We start from the raw sequence: 25,719 nt of genomic DNA, 5'->3' as shown, positions 1-25,719 counted from the left end.
TTCAGAGGGAGAAAAGTCAGAGTCATCCAGGTCTTTAAGACGCTGTTGTACTCTGACCATCTGACTGGTTTCATCAGACTTCATGGATCTAAGTATCATCTGCATAGAAACAAACATTTCTACCATCTTGTCTGAGGATATAAACTACACATGTAGGGGGTGAAACGTATCGGTGTAGGTTTAGATCTAAGTATCATCTGCATAGAAACGAACATTTCTACCATCTTGTCTGAGGATATAAACTACACATGTAGGGGGTGAAATGTAGGTTTAGATCTAAGTATCATCTGCATAGAAACGAACATTTTTACCATCTTGTCTGAGGATATAAACTACACATGTAGGGGGTGAAACGAATCGGTGTAGGTTTAGATCTAAGTATCATCTGCATAGAAATGAACATTTCTACCATCTTGTTTGAGGATATAAACTACACATGTAGGGGGTGAAATGTATCGGTGTAGGTTTAGATCTAAGTATCATCTGCATAGAAACGAACATTTCTACCATCTTGTCTGAGGATATAAACTACACATGTAGGGGGTGAAATGTATCGGTGTAGGTTTAGATCTAAGTATCATCTGCATAGAAACAAACATTTCTACTATCTTGTCTGAGGATATAAACTACACATGTAGGGGGTGAAATGTATCGGTGTAGGTTTAGATCTAAGTATCATCTGCATAGAAACGAACATTTCTACTATCTTGTCTGAGGATATAAACTACACATGTAGGGGGTGAAACGTATCGGTGTAGGTTTAGATCTAAGTATCATCTGCATAGAAACGAACATTTCTACTATCTTGTCTGAGGATATAAACTACACATGTAGGGGGTGAAATGTATCGGTGTAGGTTTAGATCTAAGTATCATCTGCATAGAAACGAACATTTCTACTATCTTGTCTGAGGATATAAACTACACATGTAGGGGGTGAAACGTATCGGTGTAGGTTTAGATCTAAGTATCATCTGCATAGAAACAAACATTTCTACCATCTTGTCTGAGGATATAAACTACACATGTAGGGGGTGAAATGTATCGGTGTAGGTTTAGATCTAAGTATCATCTGCATAGAAACGAACATTTCTACTATCTTGTCTGAGGATATAAACTACACATGTAGGGGGTGAAACGTATCGGTGTAGGTTTAGATCTAAGTATCATCTGCATAGAAAAGAACATTTCTACCATCTTGTTTGAGGATATAAACTACACATGTAGGGGGTGAAATGTATCGGTGTAGGTTTAGATCTAAGTATCATCTGCATAGAAACGAACATTTCTACCATCTTGTCTGAGGATATAAACTACACATGTAGGGGGTGAAATGTATCGGTGTAGGTTTAGATCTAAGTATCATCTGCATAGAAACGAACATTTTTACTATCTTGTCTGAGGATATAAACTACACATGTAGGGGGTGAAACGTATCTGTGTAGGTTTAGAGCCCTGAAGAACTAAATTGACCACCTTGTTGGAGGTTTTGTGACTGATTGGATCACAATGATCATGTGATGAGATGCTCTCTTTGCTGTCATTCGCTGCAGCCGTGTGGAGTTGAAGAGACTGTGTGAGATCTTCACAAGGATGTTTGCAGACCCTCACAGCAAGGTAAGAATGATCAATTCAGTGGAAACCAACACGTAGACTTCCTGTCTGAGGCTCATGTAGGACTAACGGCTGTCTCTTGTCGCATGCTTTGCCTTGCTGTGGATTTAACATCAGAGAGTAAGTGTTTTTTCTGTCCATCTCCCATGTCGGTGGTCTCTGACCTCGGTGCGGTGGATTTAATGACCTCTCCTGGTGTTGTCAGGTGTTCAGCATGTTTCTGGAGACTCTGGTGGACTTCGTTACGGTGCACAGGGAGGACCTGCAGGACTGGCTGTTTGTTCTGCTCACCCAGCTCCTGAAGAAGATGGGAGCAGACCTGCTGGGCTCGGTCCAGGCCAAAGTCCAGAAGGCTCTGGATGTCACGAGGTCTGTAACACAATCCGCATGTGAAAGTATAGCGAGAATGCTGCTTTAGTGAGATTTTTTCTCTCCACGTCAGGGAGTCCTTCCCGTTTGACCAACAGTTCAACATTCTGATGAGGTTCATCGTGGACCAGACCCAGACTCCTAACCTCAAGGTGAAACAGGCGTCATATCTGAAGGCTTTATTCAGCATCAGTCAGAGCTCTAACAAGGCTTGTTGACTGTGCAGGTGAAGGTGGCCATCTTGAAGTACATTGAGTCTTTGGCGCGGCAGATGGACCCAGCAGACTTTGTAAACTCCAGTGAGACTCGGCTGGCAGTGTCCCGCATCATTACATGGACCACTGAACCCAAAAGCTGCGATGTCAGGAAGGTAAGAGCTCTGGGAAAGTTCCTGTTTGGTAAAGTCCTTGTTTTTATTTTTCCCAGTTTTTTCATCTGAACTCCCAGATGATGCAGATCTGAACTGATCCAGCCAGATATCAGATGTCACCATGACTGCATTTATATGCATTCATTACACATAATCAGGCTGTTATTAATTAATCACAAAAATCCTCAATATCCTGACTTTCCATTCCTGATCATGTGACCAGATCAGGAAGGAAAACAAAGTTAAACAACATACGTGTGTTTGTAAAGTCCCGGTCCAGAGTCTTAATCCACAGTACCGGTCCAGGGTACTGATCCATAGTCCGGGTCCAGAGTCCCAATCTCCAGTCCATAGTACTGATCCAGAGCCCTGATTCTTTTGTGTTTTCCTCTATAAAAGAAAGTCCCAGGACCAGGTAGAGGACTAGGTTAAGGACAAGGTAAAGGGACCATGTAGAGAACTAGGTAAAAGATCAGATAAAGGACTAGGTAGAGGACCAGGTAGAGGAACAGATAGAGGACCAGGTAGAGAACTAGGTTGAGGACCAGGTAGAGGACTAAAGAGACCATGTAGAGAACTAGATAAAGGACTAGGTAGAAGATCAGGTAGAGGACCAGGTAGAGAAGTAGGTAGAAGACCAGGTTAAGGACTAGGTAGAGGACCAGGTAGAGGACTAAAGGGACCATGTAGAAAACTAGGTAAAGGACTGGGTAGAAGATCAGATTAAGGACCAGGTCAAAGATCAGGTCGAGGACCAGGTAGAGGACCAGATAGAGGACCAGGTAGAGGACCAGATGGAGGACCAGGTAGAGGACCAGATGGAGGACCAGATGGAGGACCAGGTAGAGGACCAGATGGAGGACCAGATTAAGGACCAGGTGGAGGACCGGGTAGAGGACCAGATTACGGACCAGGTAGAGGACCAGATTAAGGGCCAGATGGAGGACCAGATTAAGGACCAGGTAGAGGACCAGATTAAGGGCCAGATGGAGGACCAGATTAAGGACCAGGTAGAGGACCAGATTAAGGACCAGATGGAGGACCAGATTAAGGACCAGGTAGAGGACCAGATTAAGGACCAGGTGGAGGACCAGGTAGAGGACCAGGTGGAGGACCAGGTAGACGACCAGATGGAGGACCGGGTAGAGGACCAGATTACGGACCAGGTAGAGGACCAGATGGAGGACCAGATGGAGGACCAGATTAAGGACCAGGTAGAGGACCAGGTAGAGGACCAGGTGGAGGACCAGGTAGACGACCAGATGGAGGACCGGGTAGAGGACCAGGTGGAGGACCAGGTAGACGACCAGATGGAGGACCGGGTAGAGGACCAGGTGGAGGACCAGGTAGACGACCAGATGGAGGACCGGGTAGAGGACCAGATTAAGGACCAGGTGGAGGACCGGGTAGAGGACCAGGTGGAGGACCAGGTAGACGACCAGATGGAGGACCGGGTAGAGGACCAGATTATGGACCATATGGAGGACCAGATTAAGCACCAGATGGAGGACCAGGCAGAGGTCCTGTAGTATTTTCATCAGTTTTCTGAGTGATATGCAGGGTTTATTTGCAGAGGAAAGACTTCCAGATCGAGAAGAAGTCCATGTTTTTTTTTTTTAAATGCATTTACAATGTTGGAAATTCACTAATGTGGAATAATCATGATATTTTCTCTGAGAGGAAAATCCAGAATGGTGACATCCTGACCCTGAAGTGAGTGTAAGAGGACTCGTCGTATCCTGACACCCGTCAGGTTTTACAGCGTGAATGAAAAGGGAACCGTTCAGCTGGAAGTTTCCCTGTTTGCTAAAGGAATCTATTTTTTATCCACCTCTCCATCCCGGAGTGCCGTATCTGTAGACCTGGATAGAAGGCGCCACTGCGTGTGGAAGGCCTTGGGTCAATGGCCCATTATCTTCCCATGTCTGATGCACGTAACATGTTCCCGCTCCGTGTCCCCTCCTGTTTGTTTTTCCACTGCTGCTCTTCGAAATAAATCTTCTTCCAGAAAGAAGGCAGGGCCTGCATGTAGGCTGGAAAAAACCTAGACCAGGTAACGCTAGAAGCAGCTCCTGTTATTAAGACCAGACGTCCCGGTGCGGTCGGCCCGGCTCGTTTGGTTCTGTGTTGCATCCTCATGTGATGGCCATGTCATGCTGTAATACCCGTTCTGCCTTACAATGTGTCCCAGACCCTTCATAGCTGGGTGAGCGAGGAGCTAGCTGGCAGGTCCAGTTCTGCACTGTCCACTGAGGGCAACCAGGAAGACAGGTGTAAGCAGGTAGACTTCGCTCCGATAGCCAATCACAGCACAGCAAGCACGCAATGCCCGTCTGCCCGGTTTCTAACCACCGACCTCTGAGAGTGTAAAAGTGGAGTGTATTTTTCTCACTCACCGTTTGTGCTGCAGATGTTTTGCTTTAATAACCTGAACTCCGTCTGTGCCTTGCCTCGCCAGAGGAAGAAGCTTCTGCTGCAGGTGTTTAACCTGCTGCCTGGTGTGGAGTTTCCCACCAACACCGAGAGGAATGCCGCCTGCTCCCCGCGCCGCTGCTTCCCACTAACACCCTGCATGTTTACCTGGTTACTAAACTCTGCTATTACAGCATCATGTAGAGCCCAGGGTCCCCGTCCACGGTACCGGCCCACGGTACCGGCCCAGAGTCCCCATCCACGGTACCGGTCAAAGGTCCCCGTCCACGGTACCGGTCAAAGGTCCTCGTCCACAGTACCGGTCCAGGGTCCCCGTCCACAGTACCAGTCCAGGGTCCCCGTCCACGGTACCGGCCCAGAGTCCCCGTCCACGGTACCGGCCCAGAGTCCCCGTCCACGGTACCGGCCCAGAGTCCCCGTCCACGGTACCGGTCAAGGGTCCCCGTCCACGGTACCGGTCAAAGGTCCCCGTCCACGGTACCGGTCCAGGGTCCCCGTCCACAGTACCGGTCCAGAGTCCCCGTCCACGGTACCGGCCCAGAGTCCCTGTCCACGGTACCGGCCCAGAGTCCCCGTCCACAGTACCGGTCAAAGGTCCCCGTCCACGGTACAGGTCCAGGGTCCCCGTCCACAGTACCGGTCCAGGGTCCCACTCCATAGTCCTGATCCAGAGTCCCAATCCCAAATCCCCAAACCAGAGTCCTGATCCACAGTATGGGTCCAGAGTCCAAATCCCCAATCCAGAGTCCCAATCCATAGTAAAGTTCCAGTGTCCCGTTCAATAGTCCTGAACCAGAGTCCCTATCGCCAATCCAGAGTCCCGATCCACAGTACAGGTCCAGGGTCCCAATCCCCAATCCAGAGTCCCGATCCACAGTACAGGTCCAGGGTCCCAATCCCCAATCCAGAGTCCCGATCCACTGTACCAGTCCAGGGTCCCGATCAAAAGTTCTGATCCAGAGCCCCAATCCCCAATCCATAGTCCTTATCCCCAGTACTGGTCCAGGGTCCCAATCCCCAATCCATAGTCCTTATCCCCAGTACTGGTCCAGGGTCCCAATCCCCAATCCAGCGTCCCGATCCACTGTACCAGTCCAGGGTCCCAATCAATAGTCCTGATCCAGAGTCCCAATCCCCAATCCATAGTCGTGATCTAGAGTCCCAATCTCAAATCCCTTAACCAGAGTCCTGATCCACAGTACTGGTCCAGGGTCCCAATCTCCAATACAGAGTCCCAATCAACAGTACTGGTCCGGGGTCCCAATCCAGAGTCCCCGAACAACAGTTCTGGTCCAGGGTCCCAATCCCCAATACAGAGTCCCAATCAACAGTACTGGTCCGGGGTCCCAATCCAGAGTCCCGATCCCCAGTACTGGTCCAGGGTCCCGATGCCCAAGCCAGAGCCCCAATGCCCCGTACTGGTCCAAGGTCCCTATCCCCAATCCAGAGTCCCAATCAACAGTACTGGTCCAGGATACCAATCCAGAGTCCCGATCCCCAGTACTGGTCCAGGGTCCCAATCCCCAATCCACAGTCCCGATTCACAGTACTGGTCCAGAGTCCAACTCCCAGATCCAGAAGTTATTATTTCAATTTGTCTTCAACAAGCTGTAAAGTACCTTCAGTTGAAGTTTCAGTGTTGTTCAGGTTAAACAACTCTCCTTCCTTACCTGTACCTGTCTGTCCTCCCTCCTCTGTACTCTCTTCCTTGTACTTGTCCTCCTGTACTTACCTGTCCTCCCTTACCTGTACCTGTCCTCCCTTACCTGCACCTGTCCTCCCTTACCTGTACCTGTCCTCCCTTACCTGTACCTGTGCTCTCTCATCTGTACCTGTCCTCCCTTACCTGTACCTGTCCTCCCTTACCTGCACCTGTCCTCCCTTACCTGTACCTGTCCTCCCTTACCTGCACCTGTCCTCCCTTACCTGTACCTGTGCTCTCTCATCTGTACCTGTCCTCCCTTACTTGTACCTGTGCTCTCTCATCTGTACCTGTCCTCCCTTACCTGTACCTGTGCTCTCTCATCTGTACCTGTCCTCCCTTACCTGTACCTGTGCTCTCTCATCTGTACCTGTCCTCCCTTACTTGTACCTGTGCTCTCTCATCTGTACCTGTCCTCCCTTACCTGTACCTGTCCTCCCTTACCTGTACCTGTCCTCCCTTACCTGTACCTGTGTTCTCTCATCTGTACCTGTCCTCCCTTACCTGTACCTGTCCTCCCTTACCTGTACCTGTGTTCTCTCATCTGTACCTGTCCTCCCTTAACTGTACCTGTGCTCTCTTATCTGTACCTGTGCTCTCTTATCTGTACCTGTGCTCTCTTATCTGTACCTGTCCTCCCTTATGCTGGGCAGACACTGTGCGATTTCGAGGCGATTTCACCAGGATTTTGCTGTTGCAGACCGCGCTGCGTCATCGTGGAAACATGGTAGCGTCGGGATGTCCGGTCGGGAGGTTGTGAGCCGTACAGTGTGAGAACACTCACGAGGAAGGATTAATTGCTGCTACGTTCTAACGATGATGCTGCGACCTCCCGATCAAACTTCTGGCATGTCAGAAATGTTCGCCGTCGCTCGTACAGTGTGAGCGGTGTTATGTCACGATTCTACGTTCGCACCTGCGCAGAAGACACCGGTGGAGCTTTAAACAATGACGGGCAACCCCAACTTCAGACGTGTGCGGTGGACACAGCTGCTAGAAGAGAGATTAGTAGAGCTACGGAGAGAACACGAGGTTTTCTTTTGTTTTTCCTTTCAGCGTACAAGACAGCGCACACAACTGCAACAACTGGCTGCCTGCTCGCCATCTTGTTGTCAGGCACGCTGTGGTTGTCATAGGAACTAGGAACATTTTTTTTCGTTGTTCACACTCGAGCACGTCGTGCCGTCACACACCGACTGACGCCGACAACTAGTCGTGGTTGTCAATAATGGTGTCTGACAGCAGTCGTACAGTATGAGTACACATGTCATAGGGTCAGATAGAGTACGAGGGACAAACCCGGTCGTGCAGTGGGAGCATTTCCCCGACAGTCAGATTTCTAGAATCGCACAGTGTCCGCCCGGCATTACCTGTACCTGTCCTCCCTTACCTGTACCTGTACCTGTACCTGTACCTGTACCTGTCCTCCCGTACCTGTACCTGTCCTCCCTTACCTGTACCATTCCTCCCTTACCTGTACCTGTGCTCTCTTATCTGTACCTGTGCCCTCTTACCTGTACCTGTGCCCTCCTACCTGTACCTGTGCTCTCTTATCTGTACCTATGCCCTCCTACCTGTACCTGTGCCCTCCTACCTGTACCTGTGCTCTCTTATCTGTACCTGTGCCCTCTTACCTGTACCTGTGCCCTCCTACCTGTACCTGTGCCCTCCTACCTGTACCTGTGCTCTCTTATCTGTACCTATGCCCTCCTACCTGTACCTGTGCCCTCCTACCTGTACCTGTGCCCTCCTACCTGTACCTGTGCTCTCTTATCTGTACCTGTGCCCTCCTACCTGTACCTGTGCCCTCCTACCTGTGCTTACCTGCATGCTGTAACACTGACATGGCTGTGGTGGTGTTTTTTCCACCTGATGCATCTCTGAACACCTGTACCAGGTTTCTTTCTGCAGGTTTAACATAGATCTTGGCTTTCCTGATGTCACATCTTACAGATTTATTTCATTTTTATTCACTTTTAAAGGATTTTTTAATTAATCCTTGTGGGTCGCTTTACTTTTCTACCTTTCAGCTCATCAGACAAAAAATCCTCCTCTGAAAACAACCATAAAACCATGACAGATAAATGTTTCTACAGTTTTTCCTCAGATTGACCCATCAGCTGCATTACTTTACCACACATGTAATTATTCTAATCAATGTAACTCTTTATATGTTGTTAACTTCTGCAGTTTCATACAGGTGCTTCTGGATTATTCTCATTTTATTTAAATAATAAAATAATTAAATTTATTTACCATTCTTTATGCATTTTTTTTGGATAACATTGGTTATTTATTTGTATAATAATAATTATTAATTTATTTAGTCACAGTTCATCTCATTTAGTCTTTCAGTCTTTGGCGTTTCATTATTTTCTCGAGTTGCTTTGTTTTATTTATTTTGTTTTTACATAATTGTTAATAAAAAAGACTTTAAGGGTTTAGTTACACAATTTCATAATTTTTATTGAAAATAAATTTTAAATAAATATTTTTTTTAAATATTTTTAAAAATTTGTCTTAAAGCAGTTAAAATAAGTAAATGATTGGTTTAGATATTTTAGTTTTGATATTTTATCTCTGGAAAATAACTTATTTTTTGTTTAATAAAAACAGTGACCTCATGTCAGTAAATGTGCATTTAAAGGATTGTAATGAGATGAATAATTACAGATTTGGTGGTTTTAAATCGGAATGATTGAATGACTTAAGCAGAAAAGTGGAAAGGAGCATTATTCTGTCATGTTTTTATCTCAGCTTTTGGGAGAGGACCTTTTTGGTTCCATAAGGGTTGGAGATTTTTCCTGATGTCCCTTAAAGACTGATTGAGAGGGAATGGAGGCGACAAAATGACCTGAAAGGAAAAACAGTCCATAATGACCTACAGGGGTTAAAAATGTCCACGTTGTTGAAAGCTTTCCGGGTGAACCAGGCAGACCATGTGACCTTTCCTGACCTGCTGCGTTGCACGTCCTGCAGGCGGCTCAGGTGGTGCTCATCGCCTTGTTCGAACTCAACACCCCAGAGTTCACCATGCTGCTGGGAGCTCTGCCCAAAACCTTCCAGGACGGGGCCACCAAGCTGCTGCACAACCACCTGAAGAACTCCAGCAACACCAGCAGCAACATGGTAGGTGCTGCCTGACAGGAGACATGTTCAGGAGACCGTCCATCCTCCATGTCTACATTTGTCTTCCTGTCTTCAGGGGTCTCCAAGCAACACCATCGGCAGAACGCCGACACGGCACACCCCCAGCAGGACCAGCCCCCTCACATCGCCCACAAACTGCTCCCACGGAGGCCTTTCTCCCAGGTAGCTACCCCCTGGTCTGGAGACACCGACCAGCTGGACGCATGTCTGAGGCCTGTCCTACTAACATGGGGGGGGGTGAAGCCTGGCAGCAGGACCGGGTTCCTCCAGAGACCAGGTTCCTCCAGAGTCTGGCTGCAGGACCGGGTTCCTCCAGAGACCAGGTTCCTCCAGAGTCTGGCTGCAGGACCGGGTTCCTCCAGAGACCGGGTTCCTCCAAAGTCTGAACTGTAAAAGCCTGCTGCAGGTCCTGCTGCTGGGCTGGAGACCCTCCACAGTCCAGCAGAAGGAGCCTGATGTCTGCAGACATCTGGGCTCGCTGACGGGGATCTTTGTGGGTTTCTGTTCTTACTGGTTCCTGTCAGCTGGAAGCTCAGACTGGTTTCTTTGTCTTTTCTCCTCCATCATACCTCCTGCTTCCTCTCTGTCCTCTGTCTCTCCGCCTGCTCGTCTTGCTGGTTTCCTCTCTTGCTTCTCTCTGTCCATCCCTCGCTCTGCGCTGTGGCAACAGTCGGTTATGGGGTTGGGGGGTCGACGGACCGTCAAAGCACCCCCCTGCCCCTCCTCCACCCCCTTCGCCTCACTCCACCCCTGCTGCCCCATCCCTCAGGGTCCTGCGCAGAGCCTATTCACCCAGGTAAAGAGGCGGGCTGAGGCCTTGGAGGTTACCCCCCCCTCAGTGAAACTGCATCTACCTGTTCATTTTCCAAACCAGCTGAGCGACTTTGTTCTGTTTTGACTGAAATACAAACAAAAACCACCTTAGTGCATGCTCAGAACTAATCTGCTGGTCAGTAACACCGCCTGAGCACTTTGCATGTTTGAATGGAGGTGAATGAATGTGTGTGTGCTCCAGTTCCTCATCACCGTCTTTGTTTGTGTGTCTGGTAGCATGATGGAGTACGACACTGAGAACATGAACTCAGAGGAGATCTACAGCTCGCTGCGCGGCGTCACCGAGGCCATCCAGAGCTTCAGCTACCGGAGCCAGGAGGACCTAAACGAGCCAGTCAGGCGGGAGCTGAAGAGGGATGATGCCGTAAGTCTCCAGACTCTGGTCCAGAACCAGAGAACTAACCCCGTTTCTCCAACTGTCCTCTGAGATCTTCCTCCATATGGACATCGAGCATCACAGAGATTTGAGTTTTGTTACCAAGCAGCAACCTCCGGCGGTTAAAAGTAAAGCCAGGAAGTGCATAAAACTGCAGTTCTCCCTTCATCCACTAGGGGCTGCAAAACCGAGCAAATCCCCATAGACTCCCATGTTAAAAATACCAACTTCACAGCAGGAATAAACATGTTTACAGCAGACATAAATACGTTTACAGGAGAAATAAACATGCTCACAGCAGGAATAAACATGTTTACAGCAGACATAAATACATTTACAGGAGAAATAAACATGTTTACAGCAGGAATAAACATGTTTACAGCAGGAATAAACATGTTTACAGCAGAAATAAAGATGTTTACAGAAGAAATAAACATGTTTACAGCAGAAATAAACATGTTTACAGGAGAAATAAACATGTTTACAGCAGGAATAAACATGTTCACAGGGGAAATAAACATGTTTACAGGAGAAATAAACATGTTTACAGGAGAAATAAACATGTTTACAGCAGAAATAAACATGTTTACAGGAGAAATAAACATGTTTACAGCAGGAATAAACTTGTTTACAGCAGGAATAAACATGTTTACAGCAGGAATAAACACATTTACAGGAGAAATAAACATGTTTACAGCAGAAATAAACACGTTTACAGGAGAAATAAACATGTTTACAGAAGAAATAAACATGTTTACAGCAGGAATAAACACGTTTACAGCAGGAATAAACATGTTTACATCAGATATAAACACATTGACAGGAGAAATAAACATGTTTACAGGAGAAATAAACATGTTTACAGCAGGAATAAACATGTTTACAGCAGGAATAAACATGTTTACAGCAGAAATAAAGATGTTTACAGAAGAAATAAACATGTTTACAGCAGAAATAAACATGTTTACAGGAGAAATAAACATGTTTACAGCAGGAATAAACATGTTTACATCAGATATAAACACATTGACAGGAGAAATAAACATGTTTACAGGAGAAATAAACATGTTTACAGCAGGAATAAACATGTTTACAGCAGGAATAAACATGTTTACAGCAGAAATAAAGATGTTTACAGAAGAAATAAACATGTTTACAGCAGAAATAAACATGTTTACAGGAGAAATAAACATGTTTACAGCAGGAATAAACATGTTCACAGGGGAAATAAACATGTTTACAGCAGAAATAAACATGTTTACAGGAGAAATAAACATGTTTACAGCAGGAATAAACTTGTTTACAGCAGGAATAAACATGTTTACAGCAGGAATAAACACATTTACAGGAGAAATAAACATGTTTACAGCAGAAATAAACACGTTTACAGGAGAAATAAACATGTTTACAGCAGGAATAAATACATTTACAGGAGAAATAAACATGTTTACAGCAGGTATAAACATGTTTGCAGCAGAAATAAACATGTTTACAGCAGAAATAAACATGTTTACAGCAGGAATAAACATGTTCACAGGGGAAATAAACATGTTCACAGGGGAAATAAACATGTTTACAGGAGAAATAAACATATTTACAGCAGAAATAAACATGTTGACAGCAGGAATAAACATGTTTACAGGAGAAATAAACATGTTTACTGCAGAAATAAACACGTTTACAGCAGATATAAACACATTTACAGGAGAAATAAACATGTTTACAGGAGAAATAAACATGTTTACAGCAGGAATAAACATGTTTACAGCAGGAATAAACATGTTTACAGCAGAAATAAACATGTTTACAGAAGAAATAAACATGTTTACAGCAGAAATAAACATGTTTACAGGAGAAATAAACATGTTTACAGCAGGAATAAACATGTTTACAGGGGAAATAAACATGTTTACAGGAGAAATAAACATGTTTACAGCAGAAATAAACATGTTTACAGGAGAAATAAACATGTTTACAGCAGGAATAAACTTGTTTACAGCAGGAATAAACATGTTTACAGCAGGAATAAACACATTTACAGGAGAAATAAACATGTTTACAGCAGAAATAAACATGTTTACAGCAGGAATAAATACATTTACAGGAGAAATAAACATGTTTACAGCAGGTATAAACATGTTTACAGCAGAAATAAATTTGTTTACAGGAGAAATAAACATGTTTACAGCAGGAATAAACATGTTTACAGGAGAAATAAACATATTTACAGCAGGAATAAACATGTTTACAGGAGAAATAAACATGTTTACAGCAGGAATAAACATGTTTACAGGAGAAATAAACATGTTTACAGCAGAAATAAACATGTTTACAGCAGGAATAAACACGTTTACAGCAGGAATAAACATGTTTACATCAGACATAAACATGTTTACAGAAGAAAGAAACATGTTTACAGCAGGAATAAACATGTTTACAGCAGGAATAAACATGTTTACAGCAGGAATAAACATGTTTACAGGAGAAATAAACATGTTTGCAGCAGGAATAAACATGTTTACAGCCTGGTACAAAAATCATTTTAGGTTTAATAGTTCAGGTTTACCTTCATGACAACTGTGGGGGGAGTGAATTATTTTCTAACTCGCCTGTTTAAAAGTAATTTAATCTTGAAGTTCAGCATATTTAGGGGCGTGTCCTTTTGATTGACAGGTACCCGATCTCCCGCTTCAAGTCAGGAGAACGTAGAACAACCGCGGTTTTTAGCCGGTTAACTACGTGACTTAGCTTTAGCCCGCTTACCTCCATTAGCTGGTTAGCTCCTGTTATCTCCGGGTTAGCTCGGTTAGCTCTTAGCTACAGAAAGCTCGGAGTTCGCTCGATGTCAATCATCCACCATGACGCTCACAGCCCCCCTCTCAGCTCCACCTCTTTGCCAATATTTGTATTTTCCGGGCAAGACGACGCGCATGTCCCTGCCAAGATGGCGATGGTAGGAACCGCCCACCGAGCTTCAATTCAGCTCTTCAGAAACCTACGGGTGACGTCACGGAGGCTCCGCCCATCTTGTATATACAGTTGTGACAAGAAGCACTGACCTGCTGGAAGTAGCCACCAGAAGAATGGAGGTCGATGTCATCTATCATCTCCAGGTCCTCAGGACTGGGAGCGTGTAACTCACAACATGGAGTATTTATTTATTTATTTATCACAACAAATCAAAATCTTTGTGAACCATAAATACGTTTACTTCTGCTGTAAATGTGTTTATTTCAACTGTAAACATGTTTGTTTCTGCTGTAAACATGTTTATTTCTACTGTAAACATGTTTGTTTCTACTGTAAACATGTTTATTTCTGCTGTAAACATGTTTGTTTCTGCTGTAAACATGTTTATTTTTGCTGTAAACATGTTTGTTTCTACTGTAAACATGTTTGTTTCTGCTGTAAACATGTTTATTTCTGCTGTAAACATGTTTGTTTCTACTGTAACCATGTTTGTTTCTGCTGTAAACATGTTTATTTTTGCTGTAAACATGTTTGTTTCTACTGTAAACATGTTTATTTCTGCTGTAAACATGTTTGTTTCTGCTGTAAATGTGTTTATTTCAACTGTAAACATGTTTGTTTCTGCTGTAAACATGTTTATTTTTGCTGTAAACATGTTTGTTTCTACTGTAAACATGTTTATTTCTGCTGTAAACATGTTTGTTTCTACTGTAAACATGTTTATTTCTGCTGTAAACATGTTTGTTTCTGCTGTAAACATGTTTATTTTTGCTGTAAACATGTTTGTTTCTACTGTAAACATGTTTATTTCTGCTGTAAACATGTTTGGGTTTCTCCTGGTCCATGAATGCAGCATGTCCGTTTCCCTCCCAACACTGCAGATGTTCAGACAGTTTAGGCCAGACTTCCTGAGTAAATGACCAGTCTGGACACGACGATGCTTCACAGTGTTGGAGAACATAAAGCGATGCTCAGCTGCTACCTCTGCCCTCCAGGTGGGGAGAGAGGGAGTCGCATCATCTCCTGCCTCGGACGCCCGGCTGGGATTAGACGTGGTTGAAGGAGGTCGCAATGCTCTGGACAACAAGACGTCCCTGCTGAACACGCCGTCGCCGCGCTCCTTCTCTGGGCCGCGGAGCCGGGAGTTTGCACCATACGGTTACGGAGAAAGCATCTGTACGTATGACAAGAGCGCGCTGAAAGAGGCGGTGTTCGACGACGACGTGGAGCAGTTCAGGGACTGTGAGTAGCTCCGGGAGAACACACTATTCATCCGCACGGCGGGGGTGGCGGTGCTGTCTGCATGTGCAGCGTGACCTCCACCTCTCCCCCATGGTGTCATGTGACCTTGTTGCCTTGTTTTGACAACATGAAGAAAAAAACATCTGTTGAGAGCAGAAACTGTGGTCCGATCGGCTCAGTTGGCTAAACACGAGAGGACCACCGAGCTTCTCCTCATTATGCTCATCACAGTCAGTGTGTTGTCATCACATTCTTCTCTCTACACCCTCTGTCCTCCACCTTCATCCCCCTCCTGCTCCTCCTGCTCCTCCTCTCCAGGCCGCCGTCAGGACAGTGGTGAGAACAAGATGGCCCTCCCCAAGGTCTTTGCTCCTGGTAAAGATGCTTCTCCCTGCCCTGAGTCTCCCTCTCCTCCCTCATTGTTTCTTTGTGATTCTCTAACCTCCTCCTGATGCTGCTACCTCACAAGGCCCCAGGGTTAACATCAGGTTCCACAGAGTAACATCAGCTGTCTTATGACGTGTGTGTCCGTTAGAAGTCCAGAGTTTCAGCTAAAACCATGTTTAGCAGACAGACAGCAGGCGAACGGAGATTCCGGCTTCACCTGGTGGAGTCGCATGTTTCCATGCTCTGTAGGTGAAGCTCTCTTCATTTTAAAGAAGAATCTCCAGAATGAGCCCCCCCCCCCCCCCCCCCCCCCCCCCCCACCCACATCCAGCAGCTCAGTGATGAAGGGTTTTGTCCTACGTAGCGTCAGAATGCTGCAGACATTTTCACCATTTCCAAACATCGGTGATAAATTCTTCCTCTGAATTCTGATACGGTTTTATGGTCGTCTCCTTGAGAAAAGTCTGTTGTTGCCTTTCAGCCTGGAAGTAACGCGCACGTTTCTGGTTGTCTGTACCAGCTGATCAAAACAATGTTCCCACCATGTTGGGGGTGTCAGACCAACAGGAAGAAACGTCCAGCAACATGTCCAGCTGCTTCAGGTCCTGCTGGTTCTGCTGGTCCTGCTGGTTCTGCTGGTCCTGCAGGTCCTGCTGGTCCTGCTGGTCCTGCAGGTCCTGCTGGTCCTGCTGGTCCTGCTGGTCCTGCTGGTCCTGCAGGTCCTGCTGGTCCTGCTGGTTCTGCAGGTCCTGCAGGTTCTGCTGGTCCTGCTGGTCCTGCTGGTCCTGCTGGTCCTGCAGGTTCTGCAGGTCCTGCAGGTTCTGCTGGTCCTGCTGGTCCTGCTGGTCCTGCTGGTTCTGCAGGTCCTGCAGGTTCTGCTGGTCCTGCTGGTCCTGCTGGTCCTGCTGGTTCTGCAGCACCTCGGCCCGGCGCCATGTCCATCAGGTGGTTCATGGCGTGCGTATGCATCACGTCTGAACTCTGGGAGCCTCAGACGGGCTTTCCTCCAGGATGCATGTCCATCCTTCCCTCATTTCTGACCCGTTTCCTGTGGCATCATGATGCTGCCGCCACCGTGCCGCGCTGTGAGGAAGTCTGGTTTGGTGGTAAGCACTCCATCATGTGATGCTTGAACGACGCCAGAAACCTTCGTTTCACTTCCAGGTTGAAGGGCGACAAGGCGTTTATGAGGCGCCGCGTTAGCATGAAGCGTTAGCTCATCCTCAGTGTCTCTGAGCCGTTGTCGGTGAGCTCACGTCTGACTCGCTCTTCTCGCCCTCCCTCGGTGATCAGTTGGTCAGGATCACTCTGACCTGGTGGCCGACCTGCTGAAGGAGCTGTCCAATCACAACGAGCGCTCCGAAGAGCGTAAAGGCGCCCTGGTGGAGCTGTTGAAGATCACCCGAGAAGACAGCATGGCGGTTTGGGACGAACACTTCAAGACGGTCCTCCTGCTGCTGCTGGAGACACTGGGGGATAAAGACGTAGGTTACCTCGGACTCCGTCTGGGTTTCAGCTCAGCTGACTCCGGCTGTTTGCCTTGATGTTTCATGCTGCTCCTGTTTCCATGCAGCACACCATCCGAGCCCTGGCACTGCGAGTTCTGAAGGAGATCCTGAGGAACCAGCCGGCCCGATTCAAGAACTATGCTGAGCTCACCATCATGAAGACGCTGGAGGCTCACAAAGACTCCCACAAGGAGGTACACGGCTCCTAAATCCTGCCGCAGGTTAAAGGTCACGAGATCACACACAACACCTGCATCGTTCGTCTGTGGACTCTTGTAGACAAACCGGCTGCAGGGCGTCCACTTCACAAACAGCTCATCCATTCATTCCCATTGATCACCCATCATAGTTCTGTTCCATAAACAGCTGACTGCACTGGAGACAAAGCTTAGGCATCATCTTCCTCCATCCATAGCTCCATTACATAGATTTATCTGATGTCCTCATTTGTGTTTGTAACACATCCATCCACCCACCCACCCATCCATCCATTGCTGAGATAGACTCCAGTGGGAATCTGGGTCAGCAGTCACAGGGTGAGGGGCAGGTACAGCTGGACAGGTGACCAGTCCATCACAGAAAGACAAACAACCATCCAAGCTTACACAGTTTACCAGTTAACCTAACATGGATGTCTGTGGAAGGTGGGACGTGTTTTCAGGATTCTGTGCTCCAGTCTTTTTTGGGAATCTTCCTCTCTGTGTTCCATTAGTCAGACTGCAGCTCTCCTCCTCTGAATGATTTCAGCATGGTTTTGTGTTTTAGGTGGTGCGAGCAGCCGAGGAGGCGGCCTCCACCCTGGCCGGCTCCATCCACCCGGAGCAGTGCATCAAGGTGCTGTGTCCCATCGTGCAGACGGCCGACTACCCCATCAACCTTGCCGCCATCAAGATGCAGACCAAAGTCATTGAACGCATTGCCAAGGACTCGTTACTGCAGCTGCTGCCTGACATCATCCCCGGACTCCTGCAGGTGTGAATCCACAGCTGGACACGTCACATGTTTACAGAGAAACATACTTTCAGACTGTTGCAGTGGCTGGAATCAACTTTAGTTACTTTATCTGGAACTTAAACTGATAAGAGATAAAGAAACACTTTGTAACCCTTAAACCTCTAGTAGGTAATGTTGCTCAGAGACATGTTCCTCTGGGTGAAGCGGTTCCTCGTCCTGATAGTAGTCTATACATTCTGTAATCATGAACAATAAGAAATATAGTTAGACCCCTCAGTTTACTGTAAACCTGTAAAATCTCTGACCAATCCAAACGTTCCGACCCAAATGGAGTTGTTCATTTCTTATATTTCGTAGCTTCTTCTCCCGGCTCCCCTCCTCCCCCTCCAGCAGCACATTCCTGATAGCCACACCCTGCATATAAACAGCGTGTTAGGATGAAAATACAAAGTAGTGAAGAAGAAACTCGGAAGGCAAACATGGCTGAGAAAATGCAGGAAGGATTTCCCGACCCGGCTCGGTTTATTTGCCTCCTCCTGCTAAACAGCCGAGAAAGAGAAAATCGTTGGTGGAAAAAGCTGCGAATAAAAAAGCCTCGGATCACGCAAGGAGCAGAACCAGAGGGGGAGGAGCAAAGACAGGTGGCGGGGCCACAACAGGGGAGGGGGCCAAGACAAGGGGAGGGGCCAGGGTAGGAGGAGGAGCCATGACAGGTTGCCACTTTCTAATCTTGCTAGCTCCCCAACATTACCTACCCATGCTTCAAATCTCCATCAGATCGCCGAGGTCTACCTCTCCTACCGTCAGTAACGGCAGTCTGTAACTCTGGGACGGTCATGTGACCCTCCAGCTGGTCTACGGAGGTTTTCTATCCGTCCAGGAGGTTTACAATCCAGACACAACATGTAGTGTTTATTCAGAGACTCTAGATGGTAAATCCACCATTATTTATCACATCTTCATCACCGTCACTACCATGTTGCTAAGAGACCTCTATTTTCACCTGGACATGATGATGAAGACACTTCCTGTCAGACTTTCCACCAATCAGAGAGCTTAAACTGACGGTAACGTCCAATCAGGAGCAGCCAAAGATCAACAAGTGATGAGAAAAGATTTTTTTATTGACAAAAGCAAAACATGCACATTTTCACTGTGGGAGTAAACAAGAGTATCAGAAAGTTCACCAGGAAGCAGAAACCAGCAGAACAACACACGTGCAAAGGAGAAAATGTACTTCCTCAGCAGAAACAATGAATAACAGCTGTTATTTACACAAAACAAAAGCAAACTTCCACATTAATATGAAAACAAGCTTTGACTGATCAGAAGTGACAGCAGACTGTCCTGCAGTGTGAGGTCAGTCTGCAGTCCAAGCAGCACATGATGAAACAGACACAAGGCTTGTTCCTACATGTACTGCAGTGTAGATGCCTGGTAGGAAGTAAAAACCAGCTGTGTGTGGTTTTTACTTCCTGTGTGTGTGTGTGTGTGTGTGTGTGTGTGTGTGTGTGTGTGTGTGTGTGTGTTTCAGACGTAAGAGAATGATGTGTAGATCAGAAAAGGCTTGGTCACTGCTGATCTATGTGTGTTATTTCTACAAACTTCTGGTTGCTCTTTATGCTGCTTTATCTGTTCATACATTTATTTTACATCATTTTAGCCTCAGAGTCTGAAAACATCACGTCTCCATGGAAACATCACGTCAGACTGGGATTAAACGCTTCAGCAGCTTTCATGTGTCTCTACATTAAATAAACAACACAATGACTCAAGGTTTTTCAGGGTTAAAACGTGGAAAAGTGTGAAATGTTTTTCACTCATCCTCAGTTTAGACGGACAGAAACGTCCGTGTCGGCATATTTGGACAGTGGGGATTATTTGCCTTATTTGTCCCTGGAAATGTTTGCGTGTACTCTGCACTGGCTGCAGCCCCTCCCATGTTCCTACTGACCTGTGTGTGTGTGTGTGTGTGTGTGTGTGTGTGTGTGTGTGTGTGTGTGTGTGTGTGTGTGTGTGTGTGTGTGTGTGTGTGTGGGATGCTGCAGGGCTATGACAACACAGAGAGCAGCGTTCGCAAGGCCAGCGTGTTCTGCTTGGTGGCCATCTACTCTGTCATTGGCGAGGATCTGAAACCCCACCTGGCACAGCTCACGGGCAGCAAGGTACCACAGCACACCCTCCCACGTGCACGTGCATTCACATATACACACACACACACAGGGTTACGGGGATCTCTTCAACAGACGCTCAGCCTTATCATCTTCCCATGTTGTTGTTCCTGAGCTGGTTCCAGCCGGCTGGCCAGTAATAAAACACGGGGTCAGACTTGTCCCACTTTCTCCACTTCATGTGTCCTTGAGTTATGTAAGGGTAGCGGTCTGAGGGTCGGGTCCACCTGGACCTCAGACCCAGTCTGGCTTGATCCTCCTTCAGAAACGCTTCTGAGATGAATTCCAGGTCTGATTTGGTGGAAATGGTGTCCAACAACGTCCAACCGGAGCCTTTTCATTCACATGTAGTTAATACAAAACCCTCTAAGACAAAGATTACGTTGGTAAAAAGCAGCCAAGTATGAAGAGTTTCCTCACCGACGAGTAGAAATCCAGAGTCTTCAACTCTGATGAAGGACGGGAGAAAGAATGAATGAAACATCAGTTTACTGGGAGACAACCTGATGTGGAACACAGCTCTGTTCTCCTAGCAATGAGACAATCCTAGAAATGAGTAAAGTAATAGGTGTGATGATGATGATGATGGACACCTCTATCGGTGGTCAGTCAGGAGAATCCAGGGATAGACCCCACATTCACCTCAGAAACACCATGAGGGTCCTGGAAGACGTGAAGACCTGCATAGTTTATGGTGGAAGAGAAAAAAAGAAACAGAATACTAGAAAACCAGCAGGACCTTCGTCACAATGGAAACCAGCAGGATCTTCATCACCATGGAAACCAGCAGAACCTTTTTTACTTTCACATCAAACTAAGGCAGAGTCACGGGAGAAACATCAATTTTTTACAACTCGAATGAAAACATGATAGATGGATAGATAGATGTTTGCTAACATGTCGCATAGCGACATGTTAGCATTGCTGCTTCCTGCTATTTGCTATCATGTCGCTATGCTACATGTTAGCATTGCTGCTTCCTACTGTTTGCTATCATGTTGCTATGCTACATGTTAGCATTGCTGCTTCCTACTGTTTGCTATCATGTTGCTATGCTACATGTTAGCATTGCTGCTTCCTGCTGTTTGCTAACATGTTGCTATGCTACATGTTAGCATTGCTGCTTCCTGCTGTTTGCTAACATGTTGCTATGCTACATGTTAGCATTAGAGCCTCTACAGGGACTCTAGTCATTGAGAAGTTAAATGATGTAATAAAACCAGACAAACGATGAAGAGGGATGAAAATTTCAGGATTTTTTAGTCAGGAAGTTGAAGCATTCTTAAACCACAAAGAATAATTTATGATTTCAGCCATGAAGCCGGTTTTCCTGCTGGGAGAGACAACCATGTTTCACCTTGCTTCAACCTTTATCTGACATCCTCTTTTCTGCTTTTTAACATCAACATATAATATATATGAAGTCTAAGGATCCTGTCCAGGGTGCGGTCCAGGAATCTGTCTCTGTCTCAGCTTTATATTCCTGCTCTAACGATGGCTCTCACCTCTCTGTTTGCAGATGAAATTACTGAACCTGTACATCAAGCGGGCCCAGACCACCAACAGCAACAGCAGCAGCTCCTCCGACGTCTCCTCTCACAGTTAATGCCGGACGCTCAGTCGCCAAGCCTGGACACTCGTCCTGTCCGCCTGTCTGTCCTGCAGCTTCCTCCTCCTGAACTCGCTCTTCTGCTGCAGAAAGCTGTGAATGTAGCTGCTGTGCTGGTTTTAGCCGCCTGTCCGTCGCCATGGTTTCCTCTGTCCCCTCACCCCGTCCATCACTTCTGACAGGAGACGTTCTCAGTCTGGGTGATGGGATGCCGTTAGGCTGGACCAGCAACGCTGATAATCACATTAGATGTACTGGAAACGTGAGAACCACAGCCCGTCTTCTGATTGTACTTTTTTATTTGTCACAAACTTAACCCAACATCCATCCAGCAAGTCCTCCAGATCCATGTAGGACAGTCCTCCACGTCCCCAGATCCACGTAGGACAGTCCTCCGCGTCCCCAGATCCACGTAGGACAGTCCTCCGCGTCGCCAGATCCACGTAGGACAGTCCTCCGCGTCCCCAGATCCACGTAGGACAGTCCTCCGCGTCCCCAGATCCACGTAGGACAGTCCTCCGCGTCGCCAGATCCACGTAGGACAGTCCTCCGCGTCCCCAGATCCACGTAGGACAGTCCTCCGCGTCCCCAGATCCACGTAGGACAGTCCTCCGCGTCCCCAGATCCACGTAGGACAGTCCTCCGCGTCGCCAGATCCACGTAGGACAGTCCTCCGCGTCGCCAGATCCACGTAGGACAGTCCTCCGCGTCCCCAGATCCACGTAGGACAGTCCTCCGCGTCCCCAGATCCACGTAGGACAGTCCTCCGCGTCCCCAGATCCACGTAGGACAGTCCTCCGCGTCCCCAGATCCACGTAGGACAGTCCTCCGCGTCGCCAGATCCACGTAGGACAGTCCTCCGCGTCGCCAGATCCACGTAGGACAGTCCTCCGCGTCGCCAGATCCACGTAGGACAGTCCTCCGCGTCGCCAGATCCACGTAGGACAGTCCTCCGCGTCCCCAGATCCACGTAGGACAGTCCTCCGCGTCCCCAGATCCACGTAGGACAGTCCTCCGCGTCCCCAGATCCACGTAGGACAGTCCTCCGCGTCGCCAGATCCACGTAGGACAGTCCTCCGCGTCCCCAGATCCACGTAGGACAGTCCTCCGCGTCCCCAGATCCACGTAGGACAGTCCTCCGCGTCCCCAGATCCACGTAGGACAGTCCTCCGCGTCCCCAGATCCACGTAGGACAGTCCTCCGCGTCGCCAGATCCACGTAGGACAGTCCTCCGCGTCCCCAGATCCACGTAGGACAGTCCTCCGCGTCCCCAGATCCACGTAGGACAGTCCTCCGCGTCCCCAGATCCACGTAGGACAGTCCTCCGCGTCCCCAGATCCACGTAGGACAGTCCTCCGCGTCCCCAGATCCACGTAGGACAGTCCTCCGCGTCGCCAGATCCACGTAGGACAGTCCTCCGCGTCCCCAGATCCACGTAGGACAGTCCTCCGCGTCCCCAGATCCACGTAGGACAGTCCTCCGCGTCCCCAGATCCACGTAGGACAGTCCTCCGCGTCGCCAGATCCACGTAGGACAGTCCTCCGCGTCGCCAGATCCACGTAGGACAGTCCTCCGCGTCCCCAGATCCACGTAGGACAGTCCTCCGCGTCCCCAGATCCACGTAGGACAGTCCTCCGCGTCGCCAGATCCACGTAGGACAGTCCTCCGCGTCCCCAGATCCACGTAGGACAGTCCTCCGCGTCGCCAGATCCACGTAGGACAGTCCTCCGCGTCGCCAGATCCACGTAGGACAGTCCTCCGCGTCCCCAGATCCACGTAGGACAGTCCTCCGCGTCCCCAGATCCACGTAGGACAGTCCTCCGCGTCCCCAGATCCACGTAGGACAGTCCTCCGCGTCGCCAGATCCACGTAGGACAGTCCTCCGCGTCCCCAGATCCACGTAGGACAGTCCTCCGCGTCCCCAGATCCACGTAGGACAGTCCTCCGCGTCCCCAGATCCACGTAGGACAGTCCTCCGCGTCCCCAGATCCACGTAGGACAGTCCTCCGCGTCGCCAGATCCACGTAGGACAGTCCTCCGCGTCGCCAGATCCACGTAGGACAGTCCTCCGCGTCCCCAGATCCACGTAGGACAGTCCTCCGCGTCCCCAGATCCACGTAGGACAGTCCTCCACGTCCCCAGCAGCTTCTCTGGCTGAGGTTCAGGCCGAGACGCGCCTCTTTAAGGAAAGACGTGTTGCATCGGTCTGGGCATGCTCACTGAGCCTCGCCGGCGGCGCCGTGATGGCGGCTGCCCGTACCTGCAGAGGGTTTGTACATACACTGCTTCTCTACATTTAGAATAATCTACAAACACCAGTATTTAACTTTCTGCACGTTAGCGGAGAAGCTTGCATGTGATGACTGCGCCATCGGCTCCGTGCCGTTTTCGCCGGTTCCTGGTCTGTGATTGGACGTTGGAGCCCGTCCTGCCCTGACCTTCTGTCTGATGCATCATGGGAGCTGGAAGATGTTGGAGTCCCGCCGTGGGAGATATCCACCCCCCGCCTCTGTTGGTGGGACTACTGGGAACGTACCAGTTCTGTTGGTGGGACTACTGGGAACGTACCAGTTCTGTTGGCGGGACTACTGGGAACGTACCAGTTCTGTTGGTGGGACTACTGGGAACGTACCAGTTCTGTTGGCGGGACTACTGGGAACGTACCAGTTCTGTTGGTGGGACTACTGGGAACGTACCAGCTCTGTTGGTGGGACTACTGGGAACGTACCAGTTCTGTTGGCGGGACTACTGGGAACGTACCAGTTCTGTTGGCGGGACTACTGGGAACGTACCAGCTCTGTTGGTGGGACTACTGGGAACGTACCAGCTCTGTTGGTGGGACTACTGGGAACGTACCAGTTCTGTTGGCGGGACTACTGGGAACGTACCAGCTCTGTTGGTGGGACTACTGGGAACGTACCAGTTCTGTTGGCGGGACTACTGGGAACGTACCAGTTCTGTTGGTGGGACTACTGGGAACGTACCAGTTCTGTTGGCGGGACTACTGGGAACGTACCAGCTCTGTTGGTGGGACTACTGGGAACGTACCAGCTCTGTTGGTGGGACTACTGGGAACGTACCAGTTCTGTTGGCGGGACTACTGGGAACCCATCACCTCTGTTGGTGGGACTACTGGGAACCCATCACCTCTGTTGGTGGGACTACTGGGAACGTACCAGTTCTGTTGGTGGGACTACTGGGAACGTACCAGTTCTGTTGGTGGGACTACTGGGAACGTACCAGTTCTGTTGGTGGGACTACTGGGAACGTACCAGCTCTGTTGGTGGGACTACTGGGAACCCATCAGCTCTGTGGTGGGACTACTGGGAACGTACCAGCTCTGTTGGTGGGACTACTGGGAACGTACCAGCTCTGTTGGTGGGACTACTGGGAACGTACCAGCTCTGTTGGTGGGACTACTGGGAACGTACCAGCTCTGTTGGTGGGACTACTGGGAACCCATCAGCTCTGTTGGTGGGACTACTGGGAACCCATCACCTCTGTTGGTGGGACTACTGGGAACCCATCACCTCTGATGGTGGGACTACTGGGAACCCATCAGCTCTGTTGGTGGGACTACTGGGAACCCATCAGCTCTGTTGGTGGGACTACTGGGAACGTACCAGTTCTGTTGGTGGGACTACTGGGAACGTACCAGCTCTGTTGGTGGGACTACTGGGAACGTACCAGCTCTGTTGGTGGGACTACTGGGAACGTACCAGTTCTGTTGGCGGGACTACTGGGAACGTACCAGCTCTGTTGGTGGGACTACTGGGAACGTACCAGTTCTGTTGGTGGGACTACTGGGAACGTACCAGTTCTGTTGGTGGGACTACTGGGAACGTACCAGTTCTGTTGGTGGGACTACTGGGAACGTACCAGTTCTGTTGGTGGGACTACTGGGAACGTACCAGTTCTGTTGGCGGGACTACTGGGAACGTACCAGTTCTGTTGGTGGGACTACTGGGAACGTACCAGCTCTGTTGGTGGGACTACTGGGAACGTACCAGTTCTGTTGGTGGGACTACTGG

General features: G+C 48.4%; 1 protein-coding gene across 5 annotated transcripts in view; it reads left to right on the top strand.

The window, feature by feature from the left end:
• Positions 1-22,088, top strand: part of clasp1a (cytoplasmic linker associated protein 1a) — a 194,121-nt gene extending 172,033 nt beyond the window's left edge. For 3 of the 5 annotated variants that reach the window (XM_079254043.1, XM_079254044.1, XM_079254047.1), the window contains 15 exons: positions 1,553-1,616; positions 1,819-1,982; positions 2,056-2,134; positions 2,209-2,352; positions 4,544-4,633; positions 9,467-9,616; positions 9,693-9,799; positions 10,688-10,835; positions 14,813-15,059; positions 15,378-15,434; positions 16,740-16,930; positions 17,020-17,148; positions 17,720-17,926; positions 19,957-20,073; positions 21,599-22,088. In XM_079254043.1, coding sequence (XP_079110169.1) covers positions 1,553-1,616; positions 1,819-1,982; positions 2,056-2,134; positions 2,209-2,352; positions 4,544-4,633; positions 9,467-9,616; positions 9,693-9,799; positions 10,688-10,835; positions 14,813-15,059; positions 15,378-15,434; positions 16,740-16,930; positions 17,020-17,148; positions 17,720-17,926; positions 19,957-20,073; positions 21,599-21,685 — 1,981 coding nt within the window. In that variant the 3' untranslated portion in view covers positions 21,686-22,088. The remainder of the gene's footprint in view (positions 1-1,552; positions 1,617-1,818; positions 1,983-2,055; positions 2,135-2,208; positions 2,353-4,543; positions 4,634-9,466; positions 9,617-9,692; positions 9,800-10,687; positions 10,836-14,812; positions 15,060-15,377; positions 15,435-16,739; positions 16,931-17,019; positions 17,149-17,719; positions 17,927-19,956; positions 20,074-21,598) is intronic. The other 2 variants (XM_079254046.1, XM_079254045.1) reach the window with 2 other exon arrangements.
• Positions 22,089-25,719: the final 3,631 nt, after the last annotated feature.

This window comes from Telmatherina bonti (genome assembly GCF_933228915.1).
Source record: "Telmatherina bonti genome assembly, chromosome: 15".
NCBI classification, from domain to species: domain Eukaryota; kingdom Metazoa; phylum Chordata; class Actinopteri; order Atheriniformes; family Telmatherinidae; genus Telmatherina; species Telmatherina bonti.
The sequence above is the reverse complement of the archived record's forward strand: the minus strand, read 5'-3'. Positions and strand labels throughout refer to the sequence as shown.